Source organism: Stegostoma tigrinum, chromosome 22 (genome assembly GCF_030684315.1).
Source record: "Stegostoma tigrinum isolate sSteTig4 chromosome 22, sSteTig4.hap1, whole genome shotgun sequence".
Lineage (NCBI taxonomy): Eukaryota > Metazoa > Chordata > Chondrichthyes > Orectolobiformes > Stegostomatidae > Stegostoma > Stegostoma tigrinum.
Window position 1 is genome coordinate 35,162,791 of NC_081375.1, and position 23,668 is coordinate 35,186,458.

The 23,668-nt window shown below is 40.7% G+C and overlaps 1 protein-coding gene across 4 annotated transcripts in view; it reads left to right on the forward strand.

Moving 5' to 3' along the window:
- The window catches only part of cfap52 (cilia and flagella associated protein 52), a 78,489-nt gene that overhangs the window by 42,782 nt on the left and 12,039 nt on the right, over positions 1-23,668 (forward strand). For all 4 annotated transcript variants that reach the window (XR_007249841.2, XM_048554807.2, XM_048554805.2 and 1 more), the window contains 2 exons: positions 5,720-5,822; positions 22,829-22,940. Coding sequence is in view for 3 of the 4 variants with exons in the window: in XM_048554807.2 (XP_048410764.1) it covers positions 5,720-5,822; positions 22,829-22,940 (215 nt within the window). In the remaining variant the exon portion in view is untranslated. The remainder of the gene's footprint in view (positions 1-5,719; positions 5,823-22,828; positions 22,941-23,668) is intronic.

The following is a 23,668-nucleotide window of genomic DNA, read 5'->3' on the forward strand; positions in this document are numbered from 1 at the left end:
AGTTTTTGAGTGATCTAATATCACACCTAAATTGTCCAGATTTTGTAGATTTATGCATTAATTTACATTTTAGATGTTTAAAAGCTTAGCCACTCTTTGGACATTCAAAATAATTGTTAAAAATTAGCTTCTCACACTTTTTGACTCGGAGTTCTGGATCTTCCTAACATGTATTGCAGGTTTGCGCTATTACATACCCTGACTGGAGTTCAGATAATTGCAGTCCAGACAGGAATAGGCCCTTTTGTGATCCTTAAGTGGTCACAATTGACTAGTTAGGAACCTCCATTGGCAGCTGGGTGGGAAAGCCAAGAATTGCAGAGGTGGGAGGATGCAACGTTCTGGAATGCCGCCACCTTGACTTTATTAAGTTGCCTTCCCACCTCCAAACCTCCCCACCTCTAGCACAAGTAGGTTCCACGTTATGTGGCAGCCATGATCTTGAAAAAAAGCATTTGAAGGAGTTTTAAGTTGGTGTAGCAAACAAAAATTGCTGTATTACAAAAGATAAACAGCATTCAGAGAAGAGATGGATGGAGAAAAATGGAAGAAAAGAACCTACCCTTCTACATGATAACACAGTGTGGAGCTGGATGAACACAGCAGGCCAAGCAGCATCAGGGGAGCAAGAAAGCTGATGTTTTGGGTTGGATCCAGAAGGGCCCCAATCCGAAACATCAGCTTTTCTGCTCTTCTGATGCCGCCTGGCCTGCAGTATTCCTCCAGCTCCACACCGTGTTACCTCAGACTCCAGCATCAGCAGTTTTCACTTCCTTTGTACATGGCTTTCTTTAACTTTACAAAGGCCTTTAACATGGTCAACCAGGAAGCATTGTGGAGTGCCCTTCTTCATTTTGGCTGCACCACAAAGTTTGTCACCATCCTTTGTCTGCTCCACGACAACATGGAAGTCGTGTAATGACAAATGACTCCATCACTGGACCCATTCCCTGTTTGGATGGGTGTCAAGCAGGGCTGCGTCATTGCCTCAGAACTTTTCTCAATCTACCTCATTGCAATGCTTCAAATCACCGCCAATAAGTTCCCCACCAGAGTGGAGCTAACCTACAGGACCAGTGGAAATTATTCAATCTCTACCGCCTTCAAAGCAAAACCAAAGCCACCCAACTAGCATCTTCGAGCTGTGGTACATGGATAATATTTGCATTTCTGCAAACTCCAGACTATCATCAGCACCTTTACTGAGGCATATGAGAGCATGGGTCTCACCCTGAACATCTGCAAGACGAAGATCCTCCACCAACCTGGCCTGGCATTGTGCAGCAAACCGCTGATCATCAACTTCCACAGGGATGCCTTACAGAACATTGGCCACTTGCAGTACCTCAGGAGTGTCCTGTCGACCAAAACAGATATTGATGAAGAGGATGAGCACTGCCTCCAGTGTGCTAGCACAGCCTTCAGCTGCCCGAGGAAATGGATGTTCAAGGGCAAACATCAGATTCGACACCAAGAGCATGAATAACAAAGCTGTGGTGGTTCCAGCCCTCCTATATGACTCTGAAATGTGTACTGTCTACCGCAGACACCTTCAGGCACTGGAGCAGTACCACCATTGCAGTCGGCGCAAAATCCTGCAAATCCACGGGAAGAAAGATGTACTGACACCGGCATCCTCGACCAGGCCAATGTCGCCAGCATTGAGGTACTGAACACCCTTGATCGGCTGCGATAGCTGGGCAAGTCCTCCACATGACTGATACATTTCTCCCCATGCAGGTCTCTAGTCCCAGCTCTGAAACAGCAGGTGAGCCCCAGATGGACAGAGGAAATGCTTCAGGGATATCCTCAAAGCCTCACTGAAGAAGAGTGGCATTCCTACCAATACCTGGGAATCACTGGCCCAAGACCGTTCAAAGTGGTGAAGAAGAATCAGGAATGCATCAAGCACCTTGAGACTTGCCAATGGAAAAAGTGGAAGCCAGGCAAAAACAGCACGAGGACCATACAACCACACCAATGCTCACCCACCACTGCCCGCATCCACCTTTTGCCCCAGGTGTGGCAGAATCTGCGGAAGCTGCATCTGACTCTACAGCTACCTATGGACTCACCCTGAGAGCAGAAGAGAGTTATCCTTGTCTGCAAGGGACCATCAGTGAGAAAGAGTAGAGTAAATACCAAATCATTAAGCCTAGGCGGCTGAAAGTATGGCTGCAAAATGGTGAGGTGACAGGAGTGAAGAATACACAGGTGGTTATTTTAAAGCTAAGTTTAGGGGAGTCAGATTAGGAGAGTCTTAAATAAGTGGAAAACCTAGAGCAGAGTTAGTAAGATTAGACAATAAAAGTGATAATGAGATAACTGTAAAATACTGCTTACTTTCTCGTGTCTTATTCAGGAATATAGGATCCCAGTTAGGTCTCAATGTTGAAATCAAAATTCCTGCAGATGCACTTATCATTGATGATGCTGTATATCTACTTTAGGCCAGTTATGAGGGACAAATGCCAATAGAATTGGATAATCTGTGCACTGTCCTAAAGTTAGCTTTTAGCTGTGCATGTTATAGAGGGATAATAACTGCCTTTGAGGAACTTTAATAAGAAGAGACTGGAAATATTTTGAATTGCAGAATCCACTAGATTTTTTAGATTGCTGATATTGAAAGAGTGAACTTGCATTTATATCATGCCTTTCATATCCAAAGAAGATCCCAAAATGCCACACAACGATTAACTGGACTAACTGGTGTGATACAGATAAGCATAGGGCTCTTATGGCACAATGGTACTATTCCTATCTCTGAGCCAGATGACCTTGGTTCAAATCTGACTTATTTAATAATGTAAAGGATTGAATGTATTTTGGAATGTAATAAATTTCTGAACCGGTTGATTAGTAGATGTATCTGTAAATAAATGTGACAGACAATAATTTACACATAAGCACTCTGCAGACACTAATGTGATGAGTAGTCAGTTAATATCTTTTAATGAGATTGGTCAAAGACTAAATTCCCAGATTTCAGGAGATCTGCCTGCTCTTTTTACATTGTACCTAGAATCTTTAACACACACTATAAAAGGAATACAGGTTGAATGTTTTATCTGGAAGATGGCATTGCCAACACTGGAATGGAGTGTAGAGTTTCTCAGTAGGCAATGGTGAGATGCCAATTGAGGAGGATTATTACTTGTTAAAAGCTTGTTGATGACCCAAATTGACTCATTAATATTCAGCTTTCTATCTCACTATCTTCTGTCTTTTCTATCTTTCCATCTCACCAAACAAGCTTGACGTTGAGACAATGTGACATAGAAACCAGAGTGGGTACCTGCAGATTCAGCTCGCTGCTTGCTCTGAACAACCTTTGACCAAGGTTGGTCTATGACCAAGCAGCATTTCAGGGTTGAACACACTTTCCCACACAGTATGTCATATTGCACCCTGATAACACCAGATATGTCTCCATCATCATCATCCATATTGAGTCTCAGCCTGTGCAGCAACTTGGTAGAGGCGCTGCTCTCACTGAGTTACTGCCCAATATCATCACAAAGGGAGGACACTCTGACACCTGTCTTGGACCCACATTCAAATGTCACTGGTGAAAGGGTTGCCGGTCTTCTCACAATATCCACTGAGTGATCATTTATTCTGGGAACAAACCTGGTAAGATAGGGCAGAATCAGATATGAGAGACGCCATAGGGCACAGCAGGTAATTAACACAGTAAGTTTGGTAACATATGGTGAGAGAACTCACTAGGCCCGACAGTGAAAAAACCTCCAAAAACCTTGACAAAACTGGGACTTAAGCAAAAAAGATTATGTCCTATGTTTAAATTATAATGCAAATACACATGACAATTTGTGTATATATCTACCCATATTTACCAGCAGATGGTGTTATTGGCTTTATAGTGTGAATTGTATCTAAATTGAATTTCTGGTTGGAGAAGTTTTGTGCCATGTTGGAAGATTGAATCATTGTACAGATTTTTTCAGTTCTCATGATGATTCAATTGGTAATCACGTGTCCTTGTATGGAACTAAATTACGTAGATGAGAAGCATTTTCTTTTCAACCTTAAGTTTGTGGCTCTTCTCAAAATTTCACGTGGAGCAGGAGTACTGTAATTGATCCACAATATAACTGGGCTACAAATGCAAAATTATATTAAAGGTTTTGTACATGAAATATTATCTGAAGGTAATTCAGACTGGTTCAGTCAGAGAAATAATGATGAATTAGTGGAGGTGACCACATTTCAAAAATGGTATTAAAAGAAGAGAAGGAGGTAGAAAGATGGGGGATGTATGGATCAAATTTCAGGCCATCAAGACTAAATGGGTGAAAGTATGGCTATCAATGGTGGGACGTTGGATGCCTTCAAGGCAGAGATCGACAAATTCTTGATCTCAGAAGGAATCAAGGGCCACGGGGAGAGTGCAGGGAAGTGGAGTTGAAATGCTCATCAACCATGATTTAAATGGTGGAGTGGACTTGATGGGCCGAACGGCCTTATTTCCACTCCTATGTCTTATGGTCTTATGACATGATTGGGGAATACACAAGTGATTAGACTGGTGCTAAATTCAGAGAACCAAAATCAGGGGAGCCTTCAGCTAAATGGAAAGACTGCAGTTAAGAGTCATTAAAAAAGAGGTTCAAGGAGTCAGTTATCAGTTGGACTTAGTTAGGAATAGGGAAGAAGCTCTTTGCAGCTAAAATGTTGCATGTTGGCTACTTCAGTGTAGATAAGGCTTGGAAAAGCTGCTTGATAGTTCTCCGTGTTGGGAAATTGAGACTCAGGGAAGCCCTAGAGCACTTACCGACTCAATAGGAGTGAAATAGGAATGAAAAAACTGTTGGAGAAGATGGCAGTTCATTGCAGCTGAGAGTGGGGTTGAAGAAGGCCCACAACCGGTACTTGCTTGGTACATCTGAGAAAGGCTGAGGTATAGAGAAATTCTGAGACTGTGGCATTCGTTGAAGTTTGGTTTGGTTAAAAACTAAAATTGTGTCTTTCAAGCAGACGAAGTTGAACAACTTTGTGTGAAGATTTAATTCTCTTTTGAAGTGTTTTAGTGAGATTTGGTGATCCACTAATACCTGGGTAAATTGATAAGAAATCTGTGGGATCTAACGTGACCATACCTGCTGTTTGATATTTTGTGATGGGGTGTTCAACCACAGTTTGTATGTTAACCCATGTTTACCTCCTGTTGATTCTGAATTACAGGGTATGAGTTACATCTATTGTAGATCATTTTACAATTCTAATTTTTACTCATTTTTTTTGGTTTAAAAAACGACATACAATCCCATGGCTTTATCATGTTAGTAAGTGCTTGGGATTTCAAACTTTGTCGACTTTAAACAGATCAAGTTATTTCTGCCGAATCATATTATAACATAAATTTGGTGGTCTCATTTAGGACCATAACATCTGTAAATGATCATTTTTCAAGGAGTGCATAGTAGAAAGCTTCTATTGAGGCCATGTTCAACATATGCACCACATGGTGTCCAAACAGCCTGCTGACACTCAAAGGTCGCATCCTGTCACCAAATTGTGGATGGTGTAGATGACCTGTAACCTAGTATCAGAACCTTTAGGAATAAAGAGAGAAATTGAAGGGGTTGGGCCATGGACCATTTTCATTCACCTCTGATGAATTAGAAATTTGGCCATGGCCCTGAAAACTACTGATTTTGTTGTTGATCTCTAAATTACATGTTTTGTCTTACAGACGCTATGCAAGAAATCAAATGATTTTGGCAAACACCCTTTTTAAATGTGTTTGTTACCATCCTGAGGAATATCAAGTAATAACCAGTGGAAAAGACAGGAAGGTAAGAAGAATTGTACTTGGAGACTTGTTTAATGCTTTAACAATAGACCTATATTGTTTAGTCAATAATCAACATGACTATTTCACTGAAGATTAGTACCTTTCTTTTGTTCCCACACAGTAAAATTTAAGTTGTATTAAATGTACAATCTATTTTAATTAGAAATAATGTTATTTTGAGGGAGGATTATGGATAGATTTTGCAAGTGAAAATCTCCAATTTTCTTCAGAGTGGCAAAACTGTAACAACATAGAAAGAGGCCACCTGTCTTGCTTGTGCCATCTCTTTGTAAGATCGATTCATCTAATGCCTTTCCTGACCTCCTCCCTGTAGCCCTCCGCATTCTTTCTATTTAGATAATGATCCAAGTTCCCTCCTGAATGTCTCAATTGAACATGCCTCCACCAGACTCTAGGCAACATATTTCAGATCTTAGCTGTACTCCTTTTCAAAATTTCACCTCAGAGTCTCTATTGGTTCTTTTGCCCAATTGCCTTAATCCTGTGGCCTCTCGTTCTCTAGCCTTCCACGAGCAGCAGCAGTTTGTATACTTTGATCACACCCCTCATGATTTTGAATATATATCAGTCAAATCTCCTTTCATTATTCCTTCTTAAAAGCAAACAGCCCCAATTTTTCCAAACTATTTGCGTAACTGAAGTTTCTTATCCCTTCTTATGAACCTTTCCTGCACATTTCTAATACATCTTTCGTAAATCTTGGCTTTAGAACTGGGTGCAAACCCCCACCTGAAGCCAAATTGGTACTTTACATAAATTTAACATAATCTCCACTTACGCAGACTTCCATATGTAAAGATTGTAACAAGGCCACCCAGGTGGACCTCGTAGAATATGAGTTTCCTGATTGGGGCTGTTAACAAGGCTCAGGGACCCTTGGCTGATGGATAAGAATAGGAGTGTCATACTATTCAATCTGAGATCTGGTTCTGAGGAAGCTGTGTTAGTGTTAAGGACTTCCCATATGTGAATAGAGGGTGATTTGGTGAGGAAATGTCAGCCTCTGTGGAGTTATTTCACTCTGTGCTCCTATAACCTGTGTCCCTAGTAATAAACCATATTGTATGTTTGATTAACTTCTCTCTCAGCTTGTCCTGCAACTTTCAATGAGTAATGCACGTATACATCCTGATCCCTCTGTTCCTGCATCCTCTTTAGAATTATACATTTCATTATGTATTGCGTCTCTTGGGAAAATACGTCACTTCACATTTCCCTGCTCTGAATTTCATCTGCAACTTGGCTGTTCAATCTACTAATTTGTGCATATCTTTTTGAAGTTCTACACCATCTTTCTCATAGATCACAATGTTTCCAAGTTTCATGTCATCTGCAAATTTTGAATTCCACTCTGTAGACAAAGGTCTAGTTCAATATCTATCAGGAAAAGCAAAAATCCCAAAACTGACCCTGGAGAACTCAAGCACAAATCTTCCTGCACTCCAGAAAACATCATTAACTACGAATCTGTGTTCCCTGTCACTCAACCAATTTCACATCCATTTTACTATTGTCTTTTTATTCCAAGAGCCATAGCTTTTCCCTCAACTCTGTTGTGTGTCACTCTGTCAGATGCTTCTTGAAGGCCAAGTAAATTGTGTCACAGCATTACCATTATCCATCTTTTCCAATAACTCAATAAAACAGTTTATTGATTTTGTTTCAAAATTTTATTTCTCAATGTTTTCCTATCACCCAAGTTGAATTAACTGACCTGTAGCTTCTGGGCTTATTTTCCATCCTGCTTTAAATAAGGGTGTAACGTTTACTGTTCTCCAATTTTCTTGTACCATCTTCATGTCTAGGAAAGGCAGATAAGTTATGGTCAGTCCCAAGAATCAAGTCTAGTGTGTGTGCCTCCCTTCTCATTGACCTGGAGACATACCGTCATGTAGCATTTCCTCAAAAACATTCAGGAATCCCTCCCCCTCTCTTCAATTTTACATGACTACTGTCCATCCATAGATAACTAAATTTATAGAATCCCTACATTTGGCCCATTCAGTTCACACTGTACCACCAAAGAGGATCTGATCTAGACCCAATCCCTCCCCACCCAGTTCCCATGGCTAGTCCACCTAGCGTACACAAGCTGGGCAATTTCCCATGGTCAATCCACCTAACCTGCCTGTGGGAGGAAACCAGGCCACCCAGAGGAAACCCACACAGACATGGGGATGATGTGCAAACTCTACACAACAGTCATTTGAGGCTGGAATTGAACCTGGGTCCCTGGTGTGCGAGGCAGCAGTGCTAACCACTAAGCCACCCTGAATTATTTCATTCTAACTACTCACTTAATTTTGTCACATATTTGTTCTTGTATACATTTCTCACTGGTTAGTGGCCTAGAGACAATACTGAAAATGTAAATTTCCCTTTTTTTCCTTAACTCTTGCCAAATTGGTGAACTCTCTCGAGTACAGCAATTCTAACCTTAACAATTACTGTCACAGCTACTGCTTTTCTTCTTTTCAATCTTTCTTGAGCACCTTGTATGCAGAAATCCTTAATATCAAGGCCTGCCCTTACTTGAGTTAAGTCTCTGTTAAAGCTACAACATTTCCCCATGAAAGTCTGTATATGTCATTCGCTAAAGCATTCATATGCATACACGCTGACCTGGATATGAACTTTATGACGTCCTCTTCTGCCCTGAATCCATTGAATAATTTGTACTTCTCTTTTAGCTAATTCCTATCAAACATGTAACTTTTTCTGCCTTCAGCACTGCCTATTGTTCTAACCATGCATCTTATTTATCTTTTCTATTTCTAAGTAGTTCCCAACCCCAGCAAAATTGGTTTAAATCATATTCACACATTCAAGTGAAACTCCCTTGGTGGACATTGGTCTCAGTCCAGTCAAGACGTAGCCTATCTGTCCCTGTTGAATAGGTGCCTTTTGCCCCAGACCTTGTCTCAAAGCCCTAAAAATACTGAAACCTTCCCTTCTGCACCATCTCCAAACCATATATTCAGCTTCACCACTTTGCTGTTTCTGTTCTTGGTAGCATACGGCACAAGAATTAGTCCAGAGATTACTACTTTTAAATTCTTGTTGTTTAACTTCTGTCTTGAAAATCTGACCATAGGACTTCAATACCTGTCCTCTCTATATGCTTGGTAGCTGATGTATTGCAACTTCTAGATCACTCCTACATCCTGCATATGATACTGTGCTATGTCATTCTCATCCTTGCACCATGTGCTAGCAGTTTACATGGCACACACTGTACATCAGCAAGCAAACAAGCAGCCATTTCACAAAGTCTTAGGGGAGTAATCCTCACCAATGTCCATGGAGGCACTGGTCAGTCAGGGATCCCAACACAAGAGACAGGTGGACCATCCTCAGCTTGAACTTGCAACATTTGGAGGGGAATGCAGTGGAGGGCCCAACCATCTCTAGAACGTCCTGAGAGGAGACATCTGAGGAATTTGCATGCGATTTCTCCTCTGACTGAATGCCCCTGGCACCACCCCTTCTCCTTGAAAGAAAGGAGCACCTGGAGTGCTTTCATCTGTCACCATGTCTTTGGTCATGTGGACCAGTAGCTGGGTCAGTGGAGTGCTGGTCTGTCCATGTAACCAGAAAATCTTGAAGATTTTGGACTCAGCTTTCCATGGCAGCTGACATCCTAGCAATGGAAACAGCCAGATGATTGTAACTTCGTTGATAGCTGCAGTCCTGCACTGTATAGGTTCTGAAAGCCATTGCTTCCCACGCACTTGACTATTACATCTTTTCCTCTCTGTGCATGTTGACAAAATCTCTGATAGCCAACACCATCAGGTTCTCTCATCCCTGGGGGTAAGCAATTCCCTTTGACAGACATGGCGGCTTTGGAATGTCAGTGTCCAGGTGGACTTTTAAAGATGGCATGGGCACCGTGAATGCCAGTTTTGTTGATAATATCTGATAAGTTATATGTTCCTCTATTAATAGCAGGTGGTAGAATGAGGCTAGAATTGGGTGAAATGGATGCCAGATGTGGGATCAATAGTTAATGAGGGGGCTTTGGAAAAAGATAGTGAGAGATCTTGCTATAACCTGGAGAGAAAATTCCTCCATGAAACTTGACAAAACTGGCACTTAGCCAAAGAAATATAAAATGCAGCCTATGGGCATTGCATTTCTATCGATATTTGAAGGAGTCCTTCACCATGCATGTGAAAAACCTAGTTGTAGTAATCTAGTTCTAAAAATCTAGTTGTAGTAATTCACCCATCCATTTGAGCAGTTCGTGTTGTGAAGAACTAGGTATAGATGCAAAAGAGTACTAAGAGCGATCACTTTGTGCAGCTTTGGGCAGCCACATGTATGTGAACACAATCTGACTGTGAAGTTGAACATTATTGTTTATATCGCCTGGCAGCTCATTGTCCACATATGAACCAATCAGCACTCTCCCCTCATACAGTTTAAATGTTGCTTTGCTCCTTTAATGATACTGTGGTAAAAATTTTCAACAACATGTCTTGTTTTTCAGCAATACTCAAGTTATACCAAATGTCTATTACTTCTATTATATATAATGTTAAATGTCAAAAATTCAATTGCTGATTATATTTTTCTGATCAATTATCTCCCATTCTTCCCTCCTCTTAAGACAACGGTCTCAGATATAATTACCTTCTAATATCTCAGCATTATTAACTCAAAGTCTTGACAATAAGTGTCAGCTAATTTAGCTATACATTATCCTTGCATAGAGCCAAGAATTGCTACTATTACCCTGATTGAGATCAGAAAACCCCACAAAAACTTATGATCAAAACAACAACCTTATTCTGTTCTTACTGGATTAATATGTTGTCTTGAACCATTAAAAATAATTTAGAGATAATAAGAACTGCCAATGCTGGAGTCAGAGATAACACAGTATGGAGCTGGAAAAACACAGCAGGCCATGCAGCATCAGCAGAGCAGCAAAGCTGATGTTTCGGGTCAGGACCCTTCTTCAGAAAATAATCTAGACTCATTTTACAATTTTGTGCGTTCCAGCCCCTTTTGTTATGGTTGATGTTAGCTTGAGTTTTGTTTTAGAACAATGCATTTTTATTAGATCATTGAACAGAATTGGAGTCACTGAGAATGCCAATGAGCAGAGCTCAAGTTGTAGTTTGATAGCTAGATAAGCTAATTCAATTCCCATAGTAACTCTTCCAAGACAACTTCAATAATGATAACCCTCACTCATTGGAGAAAAGGTAATGATATCATATGTGAAGGGAGCATTCTCGGAGTATTAACAAAACAGCCAGGTCACAACTCTTTGACCATGTTCTCTTTCAAGCAGCCCACATCAGGAGTTCAGAATTACTGGATTTAGCATTGTATCTGAAGGAACAATTCACCTATGAATTTTAGCTACTAACTGATATTTTAAGTAATCTCCAAAGCCCTTGTACATTTAATTATGTTCGTTCAAAACTTATGTTTTATGTAAGATACTTTGCATGATGATTCTATCATTGTGTTCCATTCTCAATTATTTGCTTCATAAAATGCTAATATGCTAACATCTTCATGTTATCTGCCTATAATTTTTAAATGAGAATTGATCACAATTCACTGGTACATTGAATTGTACTTCTTGGTTTAGTATTGCTCGAAGTGAATTTTACCGAACCACAATGAATCAGGGAGGTCCACAATTCCTTTCCTGTGGAAATTTCAACATGATTGATTCGTTCAAGGTTTACAATAAAGTTCTGTTATGGTTGAAATACTTCAATTATTTGTAATACTTCTGAGATGCTGATACCAAAATCCTCAGCCATACAGTGATGACTTTGCCCACAATGCAGAAGACCGGTTCACACAAGCTTCCCCCATTTATGCAAATAATAGGCTAACATTGATTAACATAAAAACTGTGGCATAGGGATACCAATATTTTTCAGTTTCAGTGTAATCCAACAGTTCTAGTCTTGGATTATCTTGTGATAGTACTATGCTCGGTGCAATCGAGACAAAAGTCACTACAACCAGCCATCAAGGAGCTCTCCACTGATATACCAATACAAAAACAGGCACATAAGTTGATGGGAACAGGAGTAGATTATTTATTGAGATCATTCCACCATTCATTGATATCATGGCTGGTTTTTTAGCTACTGTTATTTAACTTTTCCCTACATTACTTTTTTTGCTAACCAAAAATGCTATCAATCACAGTCTTGAAATCTATGATTGGTGTAAAATCAATTTCAATTTCTGAAAGAAAATTTCACACTTATACTACAGTTTGCATGTAGGAGTGCTTCATTCCATTGCTTCTGAATGGTCTGACACTAACATTTAGATTTAATTCCCTGGTCATATGGGGCAGAATCCTTTAGGGGTCTGAGTGACATTGTCTACAGCAAGATTTGTGGCAGAATCAGGTAGGAAGTCTGCTGAGGCCTGTCTCCACATGGGGAGTAACCTGCAGCATCATTAATTCATTTGCTAAGCAGTGAGGTGAGTTTTTCACTGTACAGCAGTTAGTTCCCAATTAAGTGGGATTACAACTTGTTAAATGCTGTATCAACTCCAATCACTTCGTCAATATTTAACTTCCTATCTTTCCAAAGTCACTGACCATGCTAAATAGCAGGAATCCTCATTGTTGATATCAGAGTGAACACCTGGTGGATTCAGCTTACTCCAGTCTGTGAGAAGCCTTCGTGCTGCTCAGTACCAAACTGCATCTCAGGGTATGATCCGTGGCCACCAAGTGCACAGAGCCCCCATCCATGGATGCACGGACTTAACATTTCTCAACCCCTCATGGTCAACGTTCCACCCCTCCATACCACTCGCAGGTTGCTGAGGATGCACAGGCTTTCATTGGAGTGAGCATTGGCAACTAGTATTAAAAGGTTGCTGGAGGGACACTTTGCGCACACGGACAGGAACCCAGCTTGAGGATTGGATTAGGCTCCATCTTGGGGCTGCTGGCTTGCTTCCTTTTCACTTACTCATGCAGTGACTATCTGCAAGCTTGCAGCATCCATGCTTTGCTTTGCCTTGCCTGCCTTGCCATGATATATCTGTTTGTATGCTGGCACTTCATCCAAAGACAAAGGCTGTCAGTACTGCTGAACTGACACAGTCTCTTGGATAGAAGGACAGACAAGCTGCTTATATCACACTTTTCATTTAGGATCCTGTCCATCAGTGAGGGAATGGTGGCATCTTATTCTGCAGCACACAGAGACAACAATCAAACAACATCCAACCAATCTTCCGGCCATATCCTAGTGAGTGGCCTCCTCTCTGCCAGTCATTTGTGCCTGAGGCAAACAGAACGATGATGAGGCACTTAAAGTTTCAGATTTAGAAGAGGCCTAAACTTTGTTCCTATTCTCCTAGAACTTCTTGCAAATTTTGATTTTTTTTTGTGTCTCCTGATGGTGATTGGCTTGTTGACATATTTGGATCACTGAATTTTTTCACCACTCCTCTGGCAGTGGATGATGCAAATAGCATTCATTGGTCATGCCACTGCCCTCAAGACTAGTTGACCTCACTGCTGAAGAAAATTCATATTAGACTCAAATTGTTACTCTGTTTTCTCTCCGCACTTACTGCCAGACCTGCTGAGTGGTCTCCAGCACTTTCAGCTTTTACTTCAGATTTCCAGCAGCCTCAGTATTTTGCCTTTATTTGTGGATTCTGAAGGGAGTCATATTGGACTTGAAATGTCAACTTTATTTCTGACTCTAAGGTGCTGCTGGACTTGCTAAACTTTTTGATCTTCTGTACTCCAGAATGCAAACTCACCTGGTCTCTATCTGTTTCAGAAGGGTCTGCAGGTAATTTTTCTTGAATATGCAGGGCCGTCTCTTAAAATACGTTTCTTGGCTCTTCATTTCTGTGCATAGAAATGGAAATATTTTTGAGACAGTAAAATGAAAGTATGAATACAATGTTTTATACATAAGAAAAAAGAAAGCCTTCAGCCACTAACCACAATATCAAAGCCTCACTCTAAAGGTGATCAGAGATAATGGGAACTGCAGATGCAGGAGAATCTGAGATAACTAAGTTAGAAAACTTCATCAGAAAAGGGTCTAGGCCCGAAATGTCAGCTTTTGTGCTCCTAAGCTGCTGCTTGGCCTGCTGTGTTCATTCAGTTCCACACTTTGTTATCTCATTCTAAAGGTGATGTTTTTCACATACAATCCACTGCCCATATTTTCTGAGGACCCTACTGCTTACAATCTTTTATACTGTTTTTCACATTCTTGCATTCTCATCAACTTCTTTGGCACTTTCTGCATGAGTTCTCATCAGCTAGATTTACATGACTCTCACAATATGTTCAAGGAAGTTGCTAACCTGTAATTTTGTAGATGAATTAGCATTGCCAGGTAGGTCCCTTATCTGACATTTTACACATGAGTTAAAGGCCTTTCCTTTTGATGTTATATAAATGAACAGAAATGCAAATTAAAAATTAGTTTCTGTTATTGGATGATTTTTAAAAATTGGTTTCCAGGCGATTGTTGATTGAGCCTTCAATTTTTAAACTATTTTACTTTTTTTTTACTTGAATACTGTTTTTGAGATGATTTTGAAAAAATGGGCTTGGTAGCTGTTGCTAAGTACTCTTGAATTATTGTACATATTTAAACATTTGTTACTATTAGTGTGGAATTATATTTAATAAGAGTTCACATGGAATTGGACGGCATAATTAGAAGATTTGAAACAAAGTAATTTCGTGCATCAAAGCAAAACAAATTGAATTGCTTTTACTTAAGAAGAAAATTCAATATCCCTTGGCAACTATATACAATGACAACTTGTATTTGCATATGCCCACCAGCATAGTAAAATGGCCCAAGGCATTTCACAGGAGAGTTATCAAACAAAATTTGACACTGAACCACAAAGAATTATTAGGACAGATTATCAGAAACCTGGTCAAATTTCTGAAAGGATGAAAGAAAAATAGAAAGACAGAGGAGTTCAGGAATGGAGCTTATGACCTAAGCAACTGAGGGCACTGTGTGGCCAAAGGAGGAGAAATTAAATTCTCCATATGTGACTCATAGAATCCCTACAGCAAGGAAGCAGGCTTTTTTGCCCATCAAGTTCACACCGATCCTCCAAAGAGCTTCCCACCCAGACCCACCACCCCACCTTACCCCTGTAACCCCACATTTCCCCTGGTTAATTCACTTAGTTTGTACATCCCTGAACCACTTTGCGGCCCACCTACCTAACCTGCCCATCTTTGGACTGTAGGAGGAAACTGGAACACCTGGAGGAAACCCACATAGACACAGGGAGAATGTGCAAACTTCACAGACAGTCACCCATATGGCTCAATGAGGCAGCAGTGCTAACCAATGAGCCACCATTCCACCCCAGGAGATATGCACAAAACAAGATTTGCAGGAGCATTGATTTTGTTTCAATTCATTCATCTTATATACTTACATGAGCATTCCTAATGACCTTTGAGAAGACAATGATCAGTTGCTGCCATCCACATAGTGTAGGTGCATGCACCTTGTTGTTAGAGAAACAGTTCCAATTTTTGATCCATCAACAACAATAGCATAAGATATATTTCCAAGTAAGGATGCTATTTGGCTTGGAGAGATGTAAGTGGTAGTGTTTCTGTGCATCTAGTCTCCTTCTTGATGGTAGTAGTTGTGGATTTAAAAGGTATGTCGAAAGAAGTTTGGTGAATTTCTGCAGTGCAACACATAGATATACATAGTGTTGCCACTATGCAGTGCTGATAGAAGGAATGTATGTTTCAGGTGCTGGATGAGTTGTCGGCCCAGCAGATTGCTTTGTTCTGGATCGGGTTATATTTAATAAGAGTTCACATGGAATTGCACTCATTCAGGTAGAGAAAGAGTATCCCATCACACTCATGAATTATGCCTTGTAGATAATGGTCAGACTTTGGGGGTCAGAAGGTGATTTCTTTTCCAGAGAATTCCCAGCCTCAGACCTAATTTTATAGACTCAGTATTCACACTCCTTGTCGCTGGTGTTGGCAGTGGGAGTTCAGTAATACTAATGCTATTGGACATCAAACGGAGAACGTTGGACTCTCTCTTCAGACAATGATCATTGTCTCACAGTTGTATGACATGAATATTACTTGCCATTTGTTAGCACTAAACTGAATATTGTCCTGATCTTGCAACATGCAGGCGTAGACTGTATCAATATTGGAAGAGTTGTGAATGGTACTGAATGTTATGTAATCATTAGCAAGTATCCTTTATTCTAATCTGATGTTGGAGGGTAGATCATTGATAATGTAGCTAAAGATGATTGGGCTGAAGTTATTACCCCAGAAACTCCTGTAGTGATATACTGGTGCTAACTTAATTAGCCTCCAACAACCATGCTATCTTTCATCATAAAAACCAAAAGAACTGCAGATGTTGTAAATCAAGAACAAAAACAAAGTTGCTGGACAAGCTCAGCAGTTCTAGCAACATCTGTGAAGGAGAAAACAGAGTCAATGTTTCAGGTCCGATGACCCTTCCTCAGAACTGATGGTGACTGGGAAAACGTCAGTTTATATGCAGAAAATAGGGAATTGAGTGGGGTAGGGATTAATCAATAGGATAGAGCCCAATGAGAGAGAAAGACAGTTGGACAGACAAAGGAGCTGCTAACAATCAGGCTGGGAGGGTGAGTAGTTGTTAATGGGGACTGTTAGTGACTAACAACAGGGGATGTGTAATGGCAGGCTATGTGGTAACAAGGCCTGGTGTGTTGCGTGGGGTGCTGGGACATGCAAGAGTTTAGGCCCTGAAATTATTGAACTCACCATTGAGTTCGGAGGTCTGTAGGGTCTCCAAGTGGAAAATGAGGTGTGGTTCCTCCATCTTGCATTGGGCTTCACTGGAACACACTGTAGCAAGCCAGAGACAGTGATGTTGGCCAGGGAGCAAGGTGGTGCATTGAAGTGGCAGGCAACAGATAGTTCGGGGTCTTTTTTGCGAGCAGAACGTAGATATTCTGCGAAGAATGAATTGGAAAACTTCATCAATTTTGTCTCCAACTTCCACCCTGCCCTGACTTTCACCTGGTCTATCACTGACTCCTCCCTTCCCTTCTTCGACATTTCTGTTTCCATTTCTAGGTGTAGACTGGCCACTAATATATTACAAACCCACTGACTCCCACAGCTAGCTGGGATTCACATCCTCACACCCCACTTCCTGGAAAGACTCCATGCCATTCTCTCAGTTTCCCCGTCTCTGTCGCATATGTTCAGATGAGGCCAACTTCAACAAGGCAGCCTCTGAAATGTCCACCTTCTTCCTCAACCGAGGATTCCCCAGCTCTGTTGTCGACAGGGCCCTCAACAAGGTATGATCCATCTCCTGCACTTCCGCCCTCACCCCTTCTCTTCCAGCTCACAAAAGCGATAGGGTTCCCCTTATCCTCACCCACCATCCTACCAGCATCCACATCCAGAAGATCCTCAGACACCATTTCCACCACCTCCAGCAAGATGCCACCACCAGACACATATTCCCCTCCAAAATAACAAAGTGTGAGGCTGGATGAACATGGCAGGCCAAGCAGCATCTTAGGAGCACAAAATATTCCCTTCCCTTCCTTGTCCACATTCTGCAGAGACCGTTCCATCCAGGACACCCTGATCCACACTTCCATCACCCCCAATGCCTCCCCTCAGCCGTACAGCACCTTCTTCTGTAACTGGCAAAGGTACAACACCTGCACATTTACCTCCTCTCTCCCCAGAATCCAAGAGCCCGAATATATCTTTCAGGAGAAGCAACACTTCACCTGCACTTCCAAGAATCTAGTCAACTGCATTGGCTGCTGTCACTGTGGTGTCCTCTACACTGGGGAAACGAAACGTAGACTTGGCGACCGCTTCGTAGAACATCTACATTCTGCTCACAAAAAGATCCTGAACTACCTATTGCCTGCCACTTCAATGCACCACCTTGCTCCCTGGCCAACATCTCTGTCTCTAGCTTGCTACAGTGTTCCAGTGAAGCCCAACGCAAGCTGGAGGAACAACACCTTATTTTCCACTTGGGGATCCTACAGCCCTCTGGACTCAATATTGAGTTCAATAATTTAGGGCCTGAACTCTCCCATGTGCCAGCCCCCCACACAACACACCAGGTCTCGTTACTATATCGCCTGCCACTACACATCCGCTGTTGTTAGTCACTAACAGTCCCCATTAACAACTATTCACCCTCCCAGCCTGATTGTCAGCAACTCCTTTGTCTGTCCAACTGTCTTTCTCTCTCTTTGGGATCTATCCTATCGTTTATTCCCTACCCCACCCACGTCCCTATTTTCTGTATACAAACTGATGTTTTCCCAGCCACCATCTGTTCTGAGAAAGGGTCATCGGACCTGAAACGTTGACTCTGCTTTCTCCTCCACAGATGCTGCCAGACCTGCTGAGCTTTTCCAGCACTTGGTTTTTGTTCTGTCTTTCATCATGTTGGCTACGATTCCATTCATTGGAGAGTCATCCTTTCAATTCTCAACAATATCCATTTCATAAGATCCCCTGATGTCACACTTGGACAAATGCTGCTTTGTTATCAACGTCTACACTGTCACCTCACCATTTGAATTCAGCTCTTTTATCCATGTTTTAAAGAGGACAGGAGGCTGAGTTGCCTTGTAAGAAACCAAGCTGAACATCAGTGAACTAGTCATTATGTGTATGTGTCACTTCATATCACTATCACAGATGCTTTTCATCTCTTTGCTGATGATTAATGTGGTGATGGGCGTCCAGGTTAAATTTGTCTTATTTTCCTTTGTTGACAGGATGATCCTGGGCAAATTTTCACATTATTTAGTAAATTCAGACATTTAGCTGAAGAATGGTAGGTTGCCATTGGGATCCTCAGGAACAGGTTGAAATTAATCATCTACTTGTCACGTCTATTTGAAAATGATTGCACATGTTTTAGCCTACACTTTACATGTACATCCTTTGTTCCCCCAAAATTGGACATGGGATATTTATAGAGCCTCATTGCAATTGCTTCTTTAATTTGCCCATCATTATTCATGACTGGATTTGGTAGGATGTTTGATCCATTTAGCACGCTGGTAGTGCCAAACAGTATAGTGGAGGATGTACTTAGTGTGAAGATGGGACTTGATTTCCACAAGAATAGTGCTGTGATTTCTCCATTCTGAACTGCAGTGCACAGATTCGTCTGTAACAGATAGTTTGGTGAGGTAAGGCCAAATAGATTTTTCCTTCTTGCTGATCTCCTCATCACCAACTGGTGTCAGTTCAGTCCAGCAGGTATGGTCTTAAGAACTGGACTGACTTGATAGGTGTTAATGCCACCAAGCTGGTCTTCTTGATGGGCGTTAAAGTCTTCACCCAGATATATTCTATATCCTTACTACCCTCAATACTTCTTCCAAATTGTGTTTACCATTGACAACTACTGTTTTGTCAGCTGAAATAGGAGATATGTGATAATAAGATGTATGTTTCCTTGTCCATGTCCATTGCCATGAGATTTCATTGTTAAGGACTCTGAGGAACAAAGACAGAAGCTGCTTTAAAAGCTCAGCAGGTCTGCCAGCATCTGTGAAGGAAAATCAGAATTAACGTTTCAGGGCCAGCGACCCTTCTTCAGAATAGTGATGGAGGGGTCTGAGAGAATGGCTGTAAGGCATACAAGTTGCATTAAGAATTGAAATGCTTCATTTATTTATTAAATTTGCTGCGCCTAATCTACATGAGTGGTACTTAAATGTGTTGAAACTTTAATTTTCATAGGAGAAAGGCAGGATATGACTTCTGCACTTTGTTGAGCCTCCAATTTACGTTCATTTCTGCTAATTCCACATTTAAACATTGTCTAGTGAGATTCTCTGCAGGTTTGACAGCAAATTGATATCATTGGGAATGGGCACATTGTGAAGTCTAACCCTTTTAGATGCAGCCATGGAGGAAATCCAGGCCTGCGTGTTTTGTAAGAGTATGCTCATGAACACTGGCTCCCTAAACATTACCAAAAAATTACCAGAATTAACACTGCCTTCTCTCAGTTATGTTTACTGTCTATTTCAGCGTGTACAGTATTTGTTTTTTGCACTCCAGCAATGTGTCTGAGCTTCTGCCTAATTTTTCCACTCACTTTCCCTCTTTATTATTCTATCTCTATATTATTTTTCTTCCTGTGTACCTACATGGCCTGATGTCTAAATTTCTCTTCCCTTAAGCACCTGAACATTTCTCTCACCATCTCCTCTGTTTAAACTTCTCCCTCTCCCTCTTGTCTATGAACCGTCATCATTTTCTGTGACAAAACATTTGTTTCCCTTCATCTTTCTCTTGTGTTTAAATTTGCTCTGTCTCTCCATCTCATTCTCTCTTTTCATCTGTCTGTCTTTTTTGGCTAAACGAAGAAGTACTCAGTAGGGAGAAAAGATTTGGAAAATTGGGATAAAATTTAAGCAGTGACTGATGGGAATGCAATTGATGTTTAGCCCATTTCTCCTACAATTAAATGTAAACTTTGTCTAATTTCATTGGAAGAGCTACAGGGTCTGTGAAGTTAAGTTGGACTGCATGACCAGAATCCTACTCTTTGGCTAAGCACCAGTTGCATCAAGCTTTTTCGAGAGTTTTTCACTGTTGGCCCTAGTGCATTTACTCAGCATTTCTTACCAAATTCATATTAACTACCTACCTGTGCCATTACATCCGTCTTGTCTGATTCTACCCTGATCTTAACATGCTATATGAACAATTCATCATTGACAAGATATCCCTTAATTAGCCAGCATCCTTGGTACTAATACCATATTTGAAAGGTTATTTCTGCATTTGGACAAGTGCTGTCACTGCAGAGCTGCTCAGCATGGTTGCTGACATTTGTCCTGGACATGTCGGGCAAGGCAAAATTGGCATTCCACTTTGTAGGCAGGGACCTGGACATCCTGTAGATGGGGTAGCACACAGGCAGGATGTCCTCCTCCCCCAGGACCAGCAAAGGAGATCATGATACCATACCTTTCCAACCTGGTCCAAAGTTGGCATCCAGGTCAGTGGAGACTCGGACGCCTGGATGAATGTTTAGCAATGTAGGAAGAAGGTAAATAGTGTTCTCCACTCAGCCAGCCTCAGAATCATTGTCTTTTTTCTGCGACGTCATATTCGCTGTACCTCTACGGTACCAAGTCCCATCACGCCTCATACTTCAACCATTCCCACAATTGCCTGGAAAATCTTCCCTCACTTGCGGTCTCCACTCCAACCCACAACACTGCTAACGCTGCATGCTCTCTACTCTGCCTATTCACTCACTCAGGACACTTCCACATGTCCATTAAAATAACAGCTGTGCCACCACTTGGATCTCCCTTAATATCTACCACGCTGTCTTCAAGAAGAAAACAGCCCACAGTAGGACAGCAAGAGTCAAATCGGGCGGTGTGATGACTGACATATGGCTCTGCATCCCTGATGTGGAGAACATCCTGACCAGCTAACTGATCATGTACAAACACATGGATTGGTATCAAAATGCCTTGACTTACTGTGATGAGCAAGCCCTAGCTGAAGGTTGTCTCCCTTGACTTGACTGAGGCCTGCTGACAACAATAACAAGCTTCCTGGGTTTTGTCTATGTTAAAAGGCAAATCAAAACAACATTACAGTATGGAACTGGTATCTCTAGCTAAGGAGGTAAAGTGCTAAAAAAAAAACAGCAATGCTTTACAAGATGCTATGAGCATTCAGGAAGGTTCAGAGTGTGAGTTTATGACAGCAAATAAACAGGCTGGAGTTGCAGGAGGCCTTTGGCATCAAAAACTGGTCACTATTTCACAGACCAATCAGTTACATGTTGCCAACTGTCCAATCGTACGTACCTCGTCTGTAACTCAGCTTTCCCCAATGTGTGAACCCAAAGCTGTGTAAATGGCACTTACAAAGAGTGTCAAGTAACTTACTTTTAAACCAGTGCTTTTCCTAATTCAGTCCACAAGTAAAAGTACAAAAAAAAAGGTCTTTACACTTTCTTATTACTTTACTGACTTTACCTGTTCAACTTCTTTGTCTCTCAAAGATTGGTGATTGTTGTGTGTAGCACCTTTGGTAAATTTAAGATTTATATAGCCTCATAAACAGCTCAACATCAAGAATCAACATATGCAAACAATTACACCCAAAGCAACAACAAAAGCAGCAACAAATATGTGAGGCACAATTTCCTTCCATGAATTAGCATTCTTATAAATACAGTGACAGTGTGGAAAATAATATTGCACTGATGCAGTGGTGTCACCGTACTTTGAGGGTGAAGTTCTGGTCACTTGGATATAACTTCTGGAGATAATCTTGAGAACCACTGTATCACTGATTCATGTTGTCAGCAGTGATGTAATTGGGGGAAAATGACAAAACTCAGAAAGCAGGAGTGAAATATTGCACAGTCATGCAAGATGATTTTTTTTTAATGAAAGGGATAATTATTTTGAAGGACTTCAAACTAAGCCTCAACTATAGGAATAAGGGAAAGGCTTAAAATCAGAAAAAGACAGGAGTCTATTTATTCTTAAAATTCACCCCATAAAAAGAAATAAACTTGTATCCTTAGGTAAGTCATTGGTTTAGAAGACAAACTTGAATTTGCAATGAACCCTACTTTTCTAGCTTATCTGAGCTTTGCTATTAAAGATTTAGTACATTGCAATTTTCATTGCAACCATTCTAGCTACTTCATTTTAGGAAGTAACTCCTTTTCAGGAGATAAGAGGCGGCCATTCCTATCATAATGTTAGACTAATGACTGTTATAGGGAGAACTGATCGAAAGATAGGCTTTGGTAAAAGCAAATCCTGTTTTGTAGAAAAAATACCTTCCACGTACATGTGTGGAATTATTTCCAGTTTGAAGTACCATTCTACTGAATTTGTGGTTTACATAGGCTTGAAATTGTTTTTCGCTTCAGTAATAGTAGATTGCAACTGATTTTTCAGATCGGCTATTGGGAAGTATATGATGGATCAGCTATCAGAGAACTGGATGGGTCCTTATCTGGTTCTGTTAATGGAATGGACATTACAATGAATGGTGACTTCTTTGTTACAGGTAAAAAAAAACTCAAGTTATGATTTGGCTGGAAATCTTAATCTCTGCAATAATTTTCTGCAGTTAGTGTGATCAGGAATAATTAAAGTGGTTTTGATGAGTTCATAAATATTTAGATCACAGCCTTTCAACTTATTGGGATATCTACTTTAAAATAACATGTGCACAGTTAACCTAATGGCTTATATTTTTCCTGCTTTTTACTAGCAGCTGTGTTCAGTGTAGATTGTAACCACGAAAGTAATCTATACCACTGATATATAATGAATTTCATATTGTAATACGAATTATAAATTTTCAGTGATCACACCCAACTTATTTCTCAATAAACTGGGTGCAGTAACATCAACATGATACCCAGCAAAACACTCATCTGTACAGATCAATAGGAGGGAATATTTTGACCTTGGTGCTGTAAGCACAAACAAAATGCAAATATATGTGAACACTTATATAAAACTGAAACTTTGCATGATTGGAAGATAAAAAAAAACTACTAATAATGAGGACATACCTGAAAATCATGACATAATCTCAATGTTGAGGGTACCAAGATGTATGGAAAGGCAAGCAAGAAATATAAAAACAGAGAATGAAAGCTTCTCAAGTTTCAAAAGGAAAAACATTGGACCTTTAGAGGATGAGACTGGAGAACTAATAGTGGAAAATAAGAAAATAATAGGTATTTGATATTTATTTTCATTGTAGCAGAGACAAAAAACATCCAA